We start from the raw sequence: 13,364 nt of genomic DNA, 5'->3' as shown, positions 1-13,364 counted from the left end.
CCCCTCCACTCCAGCAACCCTCGGTTTTTTTTCCTGAGATTAAGAGTGTCTTATGGTTTGTCTCCCTCTCTGGTTTTTGTCTTGTTTCATTTTTCCCTCCTTTCCCCTATGATCCTCTGTCCTATTTCTCAAATTCCTCATATCAGTGAGATCATATGATAATTATCTTTCTCTGATTGACTTATTTCACTTAGCATAATACCCTCTAGTTCCATCCACACTGTTGCAAGATTTGACAAGATTTGGGGGGTTTTGATGGCTGCATAGTATTCATTGTATTTATATACTAGATCTTCTTTATCCATTCATCTGTTAATGGACATCAAGGTTCTTTTCATAGTTTGGCTATTGTGGACATTGCTTCTATAAACATTGGGGTGCACATGCCCCTTTGAATTACTACATTTATATCTTTAGGGTAAATACCTGGTAGTGCAATTGCTGGGTCATAGGGTAGCTCTATTTTCAGCTTTTTGAGGAAACTCCATGCTGTTTTCCAGAGTCGCTGCACCAGTAAATCCATCCATTTTCAGTTATTCCAATTTGTCATTCACTCTCACATGACCCTGAGTTAGTCACCTTTCTCTGAGCCACGTTTTTTCCTCTGAAAAAAGAATTAATTAGGCTAAATCAATGATTTTCAACCTGGATAAGTTTTGAAAAGATTCCTAGGCACATCCCAAACCTCTTATATAAAAATTCCCAATGATGATGATGACCCATTAGGTTTAAGAACTGTTGGTCTTTTATCAGTCATCTTTAGTCTGAGATAAACATATTCCTTTGGATACATAAGGAATTTCCAAGAACTAAATAGGCATAATTTTAAAGGAATCAAGTTTCAAATCCTCAAATTTCATATGTACTTTCTCCTGAAGTTGAACTGCCTGTGAAGTGTGAAAACCTCTGAAGACAAATTCAAAGGGACAGCTCAAAATAATGGTTTCATTATAGTCTCCATTAACTGAGGCTCTATAATTCCCTTTAATCCATCTCATTAGAACATGCATTTCCCAACAAGTTTACTTTTTGTGTTTAGTAATTATCAAAATTTATAATATCTGTATTTTTTATAAACTCCCAATATAATGATGACAATTTAAAAAATATTTAACACGTAAAGTCTTATGATCATAGAAAGTTTTTTGAAGTTATTATAGATTGTTTTGTTTTTTTCAGAGAAATATGATAGGATAATCAAGAAAAAACTTAAAAAACACACTAGGAAAAACTGTGAGAACAGTGGAATTGACATATAATTTCCAGATGCAAAAGGAGCATTGAATGACTTCCACTTGTTAAAGATGAGTTTATGTACCTTAAAAAATGTTTATTGTTCTTTCAAATCATTATGTTGGATATATTTAAAAGAGAGAGAGGAAGTTTGTTTTTAAATATAATATATTTCTTTCATGAGTGTTCTACCTCTAGTACAGATCCGTTACCTCTTTGGTTAGGTTTATTCCCAGGTATCTTATGGTTCTTGGTGCTATAGTAAATGGAATAAATTCTCTAATTTCCCTTCCTGTATTTATATAGTAACTTCCTGTTACTATATAAGAAAGCACTGATTTCTGTACATTGACTTTGTATCCTGCCACATTACTGAATTGCTGTATGAGTTCTAGTAGTTTGGGGGTAGAGTCTTTTGGGTTTTCCATATAAAGAATCATGCCATCTGCGAAGAGAGAGAGTTTGACTTCTTCATTGCCAATTTGGTTACCTTTATTTCTCTTTGTTGTCTGATTGCTATTGCTAGGACTTCTAATACCATAAAAATAAATAAACAAATAAATAAATAAAAATATATTCACAAAACACTAGACATTACTGCTGGTAACATTTGAAATGTAATTTGCCAAGTCCCAGGCTCCAGTATCACAAAGTGGAATATAGAAAGATAGCTTTGGAGCCAAGAGACAATAATCAATACCTTAATAACTGGCATAGTATCAATTTGAAATTCTGATGAAAAGTTTTACACCCAAACTTAAAAATGTGTGAGGGGGTACACCATTATTCATCATTCTTTGGTGAATAAGAATAAAAGAGATAACTTTCAGAGTTATATGTATAGATATAGATAGATAACCTCTATTGCTCTTACCAGTTCTGAATTTTTTTCCCCTTGAATCCTTCCTTTCTCTCTTATTTTTTTTTCCTTTTAATTATTCACGGCCAAAACTGTTCATGGTTCCTGTGCATATTGGTCAGCATTACCATTGTCCCTAGGCCCAAAGAGATTGCAAAAACAAACAAGATACATACTGAGGATGTCTTAGAAGAAGAGATGATAGCCTGGAAAGGAAGTACTAACAAGACATTATAAGAGCTCTGTGGTGTTCTTCACTTTTTCATAATAAATTGCTCAATATTCTCCATAAGACACCATCATTTATAAGTACATCACCAGTGTAAAAACAATGTTGGAGAATATATAATGAACTGCAACAATAAATGTCTATATAAATTATATTTCCTGATTTTAGAAATGTTAAAAATATAAGTAAACATGCATCTTATAATTGAAGACCTAAAACAAAGTGTATTTATTATCTAAGAAACATGAGCAAATTTCTCCTTGACAGGTTGTTTGTTAGGGTTTCAAAAGAAACTAAAGTATCATCATAGTATATAGTCCTTCATCCTTTTCTCCCCAATTCTTCCTAGGGACGGCTGGCAGCTGCCTTCGTCGCTTTAGTACCATGCCTTTCATGTTCTGCAACATCAATAATGTTTGCAACTTTGCTTCAAGAAATGACTATTCTTACTGGCTGTCCACCCCAGAGCCCATGCCAATGAGCATGGAGCCCCTGAAGGGCCAGAACATCCAGCCATTTATTAGTCGGTGAGACACTGGTTTAACTTTGACTTTTACGAATCCCCAATTAGTTTAGCTAGTCAGAAATGAGTCTAAAGCTAATAATTTGATCATGTTCTTCTCAGGTTAGGTAGGACAGGGGTGACTTTATAATATCCAGTTAAGTATTTAGTTTAAGCCATATTAATTGGGGATTTGCTTTTAACCAGACCCTGTGATAGACTTAGTATAATATACAAAGAAATCAGATGAATAATTATGCAAATATATGTAAATTAATGTAATATATATCACTCTTGGCTAAATGTTACAATAGATCTAATAAAATGTTTAAAAGCATGAGGAAAAGAATGTTTAATTTTAATTGGATAAATTTGGGATAACTATATGGAAGAAGTGTATTTTGACCTGATTAGTACTTAAAGGATGGGAAGGACTTGAGATACAGGTGGTTATAAAGGGGAAGGGCATACCCTAGTATGAGAACATGGGAATGGGTAGTAGATTGCTATGTCTAGAATGTAACTTGTAAAGGTTGCATAGGGGGAAAAGTTAAGAAAGTTATTTTGGACCCAGACTGTAGAAGTCTTTCAGTGTAAGGTTTATTTTGGAATTAATCTGGTTTATAATGGTGAGCTTTGAAAAGTGCTTGAGCTATACTTGAGGGAAAATTACAGAACCATCAACATGTAACATAGATTATAGAGGAAATGGTCCTAAAATAGACCAGTTAGATTGGAGCTATTGCCGTAGTCCTGATAGGAATGGATTGGAACTGTCAGCGGGGGACATGTATCACTTTAATACAATAGATAGGATTTGGTTGTTGATAAATTATGGGACAGAGGGAGTGATAACTGAAGTTTGGAGCATGAGTAACTAACAGGAGAGATGTACCATTAGTACAGACTTCCTAGAGTTTTGCCACATTAGAACTCTAGTCTAACTCAATCTCCTAGGCCTTTGAGATACTGTCATTTTTATTCTGATCATGGCCCAATTGATTTAGGAGTCTACTAACCATAAAGGATGAATCATTGGAAAGTCTAGTTTATTTGACATTGAATATAAAGGTTAAACCTAGTTCAGTATCTCTTAGTAGGAAATTCATGGTGCCCTTTTTAGTACATTTGCCCAGATTTGGGGGGAATTTATTTTTTGTGATTTTTGTCAGTCCCAACTCTTGGGAGTAAATGGTCCTTTAAAGGTATTATTTTATTTTTTATTTATTATTTTGTTCTTATATCTTATATTTTATTTATTATTTTTCTTTTGTAGAAAAATTCACCAAATTGGTTCAGTCATATGTCAGAAGGTCCCTTCATGATATTTATTAAAGATTTGGTAGACTTGGCAACATATTTATTGTGTTGCTGCATTACTTAATTTTATAGATTTAAGCCACATCTCCATGTGCCTGGGTTGCTGCCCAGCATTCTGGAAATGCTGTATTTCTCTAGATACAGACAAATGGTTAATAAAAATCCTTTGGAGCAAAAATAATGGGTGGGGTTTGAGGAAGTGTCTGTTTCTAGTCTTTTCCAGTTCACCAGACATTGTTCTTACCACAGTTGCAGCATTACTAAATGTCCACCATCCAGTTAGGCATTTTGACAGCAAGTAGTATGTGCAGTACACGAAGGCAAACTCTTACAGCGATTATGACATTGACTATAGCAAGTATGAATACAAATTTAAGGCAGAATGGAAAATTCAAACGCTCTAGCAGTGGTTGTGGAGTTTCTTTAAATAAGGCTTACAGTTGTCGTTTATAAATGTATTAAGTGTATTGGGAGATAGGGCTTATGAAAAAGCAACTCTTGAAGTGTATTTTTCTCCTGCTTTTGTGAGCACAGAAGACACCTTAATGGGCATCTATACCAAGAAAGCTTTGAAAGAAGAGGGATTGCTAGTTCCCACATACTTACTGTGCAGATTGTGTTCCCCTCCCTTTCCTTACCAGATGTGCAGTATGTGAAGCTCCAGCCGTGGTGATTGCAGTTCACAGTCAGACCATCCAGATTCCCCATTGTCCTCAGGGATGGGATTCTCTCTGGATTGGCTACTCCTTCATGATGGTATGAAATACTCTTCCTTGCCTTTGTCATTGTACCTAACTGCCCATCATATCTATCTTCCTAATACAGTGAATCCCTGCCATTTGCATAGTAAAAAGCTTGAACTTCAAATAACTTCTGTCCAAATATTGTGTTTCCCTTCATATATTTTCTGGAATATATTTTCATAATCTGCCTGTTGCTTCTGTAGAGTACCCTTGGTGTTGATACCATTCTATTATTTCTTGCCCTAGATCCTTCGCTGGATTTGAATTTGGGGTCATATTTAGCACATATCATTAGGTATTCACTAAGGTATGAGTGGCACATTTTTCCTTATCTTTTCTAGCATACAAGCGCAGGAGCAGAGGGCACAGGTCAAGCCTTGGCCTCCCCTGGTTCCTGCTTGGAAGAGTTTCGTTCAGCTCCCTTCATTGAATGTCATGGGCGGGGTACTTGCAACTACTATGCCAATTCCTACAGCTTTTGGCTAGCAACTGTAGATGTGTCAGACATGTTCAGGTAAGGCACTTCCTTCAATAGTACTAGGGAAGAGAGAAGCAATTCATGGATTGTTTATAACCAACACATGTTGAAGATTTAGTGGACTGCATTTTTCATTTGTGCTTGTTCTTTTCATATACCTGACTCAGGACAGAAAAACAGATTTGGCTTATGTTAGGTATGTGTGCTTTCAGATGGCTAGGTAGTAGTAATCCTTCAGTAGCAAACACAAAGCAAAGAAAGGTTATAAACTTTCAAACCTGCTCAACAATAACTGAGCTGCTCAACTAGACAGAGGCTACCCAGGAATTGAAGACTGAAGCTGCGATCTATGATCCCTGCCTCAGTCCAGTGATCTCTTTGCCCAGGATCTTATCTTTTCTCTTCTCTCCTTTTCTTTTCTGTTCTTTTCTCTTCTCTTCTCTTCTCTTCTTTTCTTCTGAGAGATAGAGAGCATGATACAGGAGTGGGGAGGAGAACGGGGAGAGAAAAAGAATCTTAGGCAGGCTCCATGCCCAGCATGGAGCCTGATGAAGACTTGATCTCACAACCTCAAAATCATGACCTGAGCTGAAATCAAGAGTTGTACATTTAGCCAACTGAGTCATGAAGGCGCCCCTTTCCTAGGATGTTCTCAATGCTCTCATCCAAGTGTCTGCATGAGTAAGACCACGTATAGTATATGTACTTCAGGATACTTCAGTCTTGGTAGGTCCTTTAAATTAGATTTTTTTTTGTTTAAATTAATTTTTATATATTGCTTCTTTTGAGTTATCATTAGTTGATATTTTTCTTACAATTATCTTTTTGCATTTCATATGCATATGTTTTATCATTTATTCATCATCAGTTTCTCAGATCTCCCTCATTCTAGGACTGTTAGAAAAATGTATAAGAGATAAAGAGGGAGAGACAAATAGAGGAAATAGAGGTAGAGAGAAGAGTCACAAAAATAACTATATGGCTCCTCGCGATAACTAATGGCTCCTCGGCCATACCAGTTACTGCACTAGATCACATTGCTCAAAAGTTAGTGATTAAGGGCGCCTGGGTGGCTCAGTGAGTTAAGCCGCTGCCTTCGGCTCAGGTCATGATCTCAGGGTCCTGGGATCGAGTCCCGCATCAGGCTCTCTGCTCTGCAGGGAGCCTGCTTCCTCCTCTCCCTCTCTCTGCCTGCCTGTCTGCCTGCTTGTGATCTCTCTCTGTCAAATAAATAAATAAAATCTTTAAAAAAAAAGTTAGTGATTAAGTCATAGGAAAGCTACTTAAGCAAAAATAGGATGTTTGGGTATGAATCTGAACCAATAATAGAATTGAAAAACTAGAAAAGGCTAATTTGATTGTCTTGTTTCTTATCTCCTAGCAAACCTCAGTCAGAAACACTGAAAGCAGGAGACTTGAGGACACGTATTAGCCGATGTCAAGTGTGCATGAAGAGGACATAACATTTTGAAGAATTCCTTGTGTGTTTTTAAATGTGATAAATATATATATATATATATATATATATATATATATATATATATATTTATATATATATATTTCCCAGGATGCAACGTCTCACTCCTCCCAACTTTACCACTGCTGCCACCAATGGTGCTACTATATATGACCAAGAGAACATGCTGACTAGTAACCATGAAGATACAGATGTACCTCAACAACGTGCCAGAGCAAGGTCTCTATTAGTTTTCTATGAAAGAATAAAGGAATTTACTTCTTGGGTCCAGAATGACTTTCCCCAGGATTATAAGATGAAGATTATATATTTTGCCCAGTAACTTAAAACAGTATGTTAAAAGTTAAATAAAGATAAGAATCACACTGAGTAAAATAAAAGACTGCAGTTTGGGGGAAGAATTATTTTTCATGGTGCTACTAATCCTACTGTATCCCAGGTTTTTAATGTAAAAGTGTTAAGCTTATTTTGCTCTGTAAGTAAAGAATGTGTATATTGTGTAAACAGCCTTTTAGCTCAAAGTGTTGACTCATTTCGATGTGACCTGACATGTATCTCTCTTTATAGACAACCTATGCAAATGTAGAATACAGACAACAAGATTTTGTATCCATGTTTACCAAACTGAAAGAATTTATATTCTCACATCAAATTACTACTAAGAGTAAATTTATTTTGAGTTCTATCCCCTAAATTCTTATTTGACTTTTTTAAAAAATATAGGTCATTTTAGTCACTTTAATCAGAATTTTAAATGTTCATGTTACATACCAAATTATAATATCTAATAGAACATTTTCTGTTTTGCTGAATTCTTCAAGATTCTTAGTACTAGATGCCCTCTTTTTAAATTTTTCTTACATCTTGTTTTTGCTCATCCCTAACTAGGCAAAGTCCTGCCAAATAATTTTGAGAAACAAAAATAAGCAAAAGATGATGATTTGTTCCCTGTGCTTCTTCTGTAAGAATTATTTTTCTGTGATCTCTTGGTTAGTCTTCTCTCTTCAGTTACAAAGCCAGTTAATGTTTCTTCCTCTTTTTTAATTTTAAACATTTTATTATAAATAGCCATAGAATACCTTATTTCCCTAGTTGTCTTCTTTTCACTTCATGTTTTTTAACTCACCAATATCGATTTAATTAAAGATATCCTATGTTGTAAGAATGGATTGTTGTATATCTCTTCAGACTATGTGTAAAAATCTGCTCATTTACAGATGGATTACACATCTTCACATCAACAAATAGTCCCTTCTCAGAGAATCATTTAGAGCAGTTCCAAAGAGGTTTCTGCAGATTTTGATCACTCATAGCTGATAGAAGACATGGAGTAATGTAAACTTTTTCTAATAAACGTAACAACCCATTGGAAAGTACTTTTACAATAAAAATGTATTAACAATATTGTATTGATGGCAATGGCTGAGAAAAGAAGAACTACTTTCTATTTAGGGAAGACTTCATTAATAATGTTAAAAAATAGATTAGTGAGTTAATATTCCTGATGAATAAGAATGTACACATGTAGCTCTATAGTTGAGAACTTGCTAAAAGTAAGAGGCATTAAAAGCCTCTATAATAAAATCTGTATTTCAATTAAAATATGAAACAACCAAAACAATTTTGAGAATTTGAGACCCTAATATGAACCCATGCAAAAGCTAAAGCTTAGAGTCCATAGTCGTAGAAGTTAGATTCTAGAGAATGGGAACTACCTAATAATACTGTTGATTTCAAGGCTAGCCACATGTAAATTCTAGCTTTATTTTTCCATATAACCGTGTGAATGAAAACACTAATGGGTAATTTTAAATGAAAACATGATATTGCATACACCTAAAGGTTGAGAACTTGCTAAACCTGGGTTTCCAACTTGGGTTACAATTGGAAGCACTAATTTCAGAGATTTTGCTGTTTGTTGCTTTCCCTCTCATTTTATCTGGTTGAAAACGTTGCCTCAGAAAGAACCTAACATTTTAATGGTTGCATGTAATGTAGTCTATGTGTTTCTTAACCCCCAGCTACCCCCAGTCCTGCTTTGTTGTTTAAAGTACATGAATTCAATCCATTCTAGGACCTTAATGTTGTTGACCCTCCCTTGCCACTGAATAATGAAAGATTATTCTGATGTAATTGCTCTAGTAGTTACCTATAGTGAGTTTTATAGTCGTACATGCCTAATGGTTTTCCCACATATGCAGGCAACAGATAAGCTATTCTTCCTTAACCAGATACAAGTAGTTACTACATCTACAAACTGAGTAATACACATATGGTTGGTGTTACGCTCATCACTTCCAAGCTCTCAAAGAGGTACCATTGGACATTCTGTGATTGTACAGTGTATTTTCTCATTTGGCCAAATTTATTTCTTGTGGTGTCTATGAAGTTCTTTGCCTCGATTGGCATGGTTAATTGAAAACTCACTGGTTATACCAAGCCATCAGAAGGGTTATTCATATGTTAATCACAAGAGGGCACTATTGCCTATAAAAATAAGTAAGCATGTGTAGTGATTTGTTGAGCTCATTGTTGATGGTGGTGGTGAAGTCCTTTGAAGCTCTCCCTCCAGATTCTTGTTTCAAGCTTCATGTATTCTTTCTTCCTCATAAAGATCAACAAGTATTTTAAGAGGTGGCCCAGTTTCCCAATGTCTGCATCCAAAAGAAGGGACAGCTTTGCTATGAAAGATTTTCTTAAGAGCCTGATTAGGAATTGGCTCTGGTAGTACGTCCCATGCCTCTCAACACAGAAGCAAAGTGCAATCACTTTTTTTGGCCAACACTTCAGTTGGCTTCTTTAGCAAAGAAGTTCTGTTCTCATGCTGCACTATACAAACACCCTCATCCCTAGGCAGCTCCAAAATCAACTGAATAATATTTATAAATCATACATCATTTATTTTAAAGCAGTGGTTTCTGGAGTACATTCAGGATATTTGGAAGGTTTCCATGGTGGAAGTACTCATAAGTTGGGACAATGAAATAATAAATCCAGATAGGCCTGTGTTCCAAGTTCGACGACAACAAACGTTCATTAGATATTTATTAGCTGTATAGCACCACGACGGATAGCAATCCAAAATCAACTCAACCAAGAAGGATAGTCATTATAATATATACTCCTAAGAAGAGGTATGCTTTTCCATCCTGACTACCAAGTCTTACTAATTCTAAGTTAGACTGGAGTAGATCATGAGGCATTTTGCCAGCACTAGCTATCCTGGGGAAGCTGGCTCACCAAGCCATTCCCTAACTCGTGGACAAGCTAAGATCACACGTATGTAACCTTGACTCTATTTCTCTATGTAGTGAATTGTGTGCCCAACGTATGATCTAATGAGATGACAAATTGTTGACATTATGACATTTTCTCTTTTGTTTTCCTTTTCCAGATTCTCATGGCATTCTTTGCCCTACTTTCTGTGCCCAGAGGGTTCCTGTGCCCTCTGGCTTTTGGTTGAGTTCAACCAATGGGATACCCTGCAGGATAGAAGAGCAAAGGACAAGACTGATGTTAGGGTATTTATTTTCATGGGGCACATGTAGTGACCTCAGGTCGGCTTGTGCTCTTCAATTGAATGTCCCTGCTCCTCTCAAGATGATCTGCTCTTCGAAATTATTTACCATTCCGGTTCCAGTCACCAATTTCTTCTCATTTCTTTAGGTCTATTTATGATAAGTCTGCTGCTGCTATTCTGCTAGTCCTGGATTCCTGCATTACCTTTTGTGGTTCTCCTACACACCACCTGTATCTTTCTTTTTTTTTTTTTCACCTGTATCTTTCTAATTAAACTTTCCTCATATTATTAATTTAGTGCCTTGTCTTTTCACTATTGATACCCTGACAAATGCACAACTGCTTCTAGTCTCTAAAATCTGGTGGAGGTGCTTTATTCTATATGTGGGAAAATGAGCATGGATCGGTAAAACTGGCATGCATGAGTAGCATCTTCCACTTTGAACTGAGGGATAGACCAACAGAAATGTGAATTAACATTACTTAATCTAAGACCTAGCTTACCAAGCTTTATTGGAAGCTGCATTCCAAGGTTATTAGGGTGAAACAAATGAGACAAAATATGTTCATTATGGCCCTAAATTATTTAGTTACTTTTCTAAATATTGCTCCACTGAATCTCTTTAAAAAAACCATACATTTTAACTTCCCCCTAGGTGGTTATTTGCCTTGCTCCATCCTACTCCAAAATGAAGAATCTTAGTTGCCCAACTGGCAGACAAGATCCTAAGCACCGTTAACTGATCTTTGAAAGCTCCAGGAAGAAAATTTCTGGTGGTGCTATGTCCACCAGAGAAATTTGCCAAGCCAGTTTTACATGTCTGCAGTCAATAAAAGCAACCCTAGGTGTTACTAGGCCAAGAAATAAACAATTTAAACCACCTAAAATAAGTGGTTTCTAGCCTCAAGAACCTCTATGACAGGTGAGCCCACAGGAGCACTTCAGATCTGCTTCCCTTCTGTTCATCAAGGGTACAAGAGGGAATGTTTAGACTGGAGATTACAGAAGATGGGACCAACTCTAAAGCCAAAGGCAGTCAGATTACTCACTAATTACAACCAGGTCCAGATGGAGCCTACCAAGAGGTGACTTTTTAAAGACCATACTTAATTTTGAAGTAAAATTGCTTTCTGGTTGATTTCCTCAAGGCCAATAAAGTGCTTGCTATTGCCAGTTTATCACAAGCCACAACAGTAAACCAGTTGTCAGATCTTTGTCCCTCTCTGACACAATAATTTGACACTTGTTTGGGCTCTAAGGAAGACTCTATCTGATGCCTCAGTAGCAACAAAAGTAATACCTTACATTTATATAGTTCTCATTAAAATGTAATTCACCACACATTATGTCATCTGAGCCTCAGCAACCCTGATGTATTCAAACAGTGCAAGGATTAGTCTCCATCTACAGATGCAGAAGCCAAGCCTTACAAGGGTTATGTGACTATCCCAAGGTTACCAAACAAGTTATTAAGTTCTTTTTCACTCAAAACCTAATCATCACCTTCTAGTCCTGAAAAATGCCTGTATCAAAAAAATCAGAATCCTGTGTGATGGAGACTCTTGGCACTACAGGAGTCTCTGTCGCATGAGAAGTAATGAACTACATGCTTTGGGAAGCTGTTCCCAGTTACGGATTAGTGTTTTTCACAGCAACTGAGGTCCCTTAGAATTAGCCCTGGGACACAAGGGACTTACAGTGAATTCGCTGTATTTTAGGATACTCTGGTTGGTCTGGTCTAAGCCTCTGCAGCTAAAGAAAACCTTGTGAGTCTGGCCTGATGCCTACCTCACTTGAGCTTCTTCGGGACTCTTGAATCCAGACAAGCTCCTGGAATTTGAATGCCCTAGTCTGAGAACTCTCCAGCACTACTACTATTCAAGTAGAAACCAGTGTGTCTTGATTATTATGTAGACCTCAGACTATGCAGATACCATCTATCTTCTATTATAGACAATGCACAACACACTCCGTGGAGGGGAAAATTTCTTTGTAGTTCCAACAGGAAAGTTTGTCATTTTTCATTTACATTAATATACACTAAACACACAGAGAAGAAACTTGAGTTCACTAACTATAACCTCTATTGGTCATATTTCACGTGTAGCAGCTTTCCTTATTTGGCTCCCTTCAGCAGAAATTTAGGCTGGGAATCAGATGAACAAACATCGAGCCAAGTGGGCCAAGCAGTATGTGGTTATTTATCATATTAGAGAGGCGGTAAATGTTAAAGATAAGCTGGAAAACATCTAGACTAAAATAGGGCCCTACTTAGTTTTTGGTAATCGGTAGAGTAGCAAAGCAGACTTTGAGATTACTAGGTTTGAATATGTTCTTAAAGTTGACTGTGTACTTTCAGATGTGCAACTGTTGCCCATCTTAAGGCAAGCAGAAGCACACAGAGCTCCCCCCACGGAGAGGAAAGAGATAAGAGCCTAAAACCATTCTCATAAACACATCCTTCTTTTGGTCTGAGAAACCAGTGTATTTTTCCTGACCTCTCTGAGCTAGCAGAAGCAGCCATAGGCACAAGACAATGTGTTATGCCTTTTTTCCTTGTGACTGTCATTTTGCTTCATCTATTTTCAAGATCTGTTACTAGGCGCATAAATATTTATGATTTTTTCATCCTGTTGATGAAATGATCCCTTTATCATTATGATAATGGTAATATGGTAAAGAAACTGTTAATAACCTTTGCTCTGAAATCTACATTGATAACAATGTAGCCATCCAGCTTTCTTTGTGTTAGTGTTAGCGTGGTCTTTTTCCAGTCACTTTACTTTTAATCTTGTTCTCTCTTTCTATATATATGTATATATATTCTTAAAGATTTTACTTATTTATTTGCCGGAGAGAGAGAGAGAACACAAGCAAGGGAGGAGCAGACAGAGGTAGAGGAAGAAGCAGGCTTCCCACTGAGCAGGGAGCCCAATGTGGGACTCCATCCCAGGACTGTGGGATCATGACCTGAGCCCAAGGAAGCCACTTAACAGACTGAGC

General features: G+C 36.7%; 1 protein-coding gene across 5 annotated transcripts in view; it reads left to right on the top strand.

Annotated features, from left to right (window-relative positions):
• The window catches only part of COL4A5 (collagen type IV alpha 5 chain), a 221,396-nt gene extending 213,393 nt beyond the window's left edge, over positions 1-8,003 (top strand). For all 5 annotated transcript variants that reach the window (XM_044236046.1, XM_044236048.1, XM_044236047.1 and 2 more), the window contains 5 exons: positions 2,671-2,848; positions 4,785-4,899; positions 5,228-5,400; positions 6,746-6,845; positions 6,932-8,003. In XM_044236046.1, the coding sequence (XP_044091981.1) occupies positions 2,671-2,848; positions 4,785-4,899; positions 5,228-5,400; positions 6,746-6,827 (548 nt within the window). In that variant the 3' untranslated portion in view covers positions 6,828-6,845; positions 6,932-8,003. The remainder of the gene's footprint in view (positions 1-2,670; positions 2,849-4,784; positions 4,900-5,227; positions 5,401-6,745; positions 6,846-6,931) is intronic.
• Positions 8,004-13,364: the final 5,361 nt, after the last annotated feature.

This window comes from Neovison vison, chromosome X (assembly GCF_020171115.1).
Source record: "Neovison vison isolate M4711 chromosome X, ASM_NN_V1, whole genome shotgun sequence".
NCBI lineage: Eukaryota > Metazoa > Chordata > Mammalia > Carnivora > Mustelidae > Neogale > Neogale vison.
This window is presented reverse-complemented; position numbering and strand designations above follow the sequence as displayed.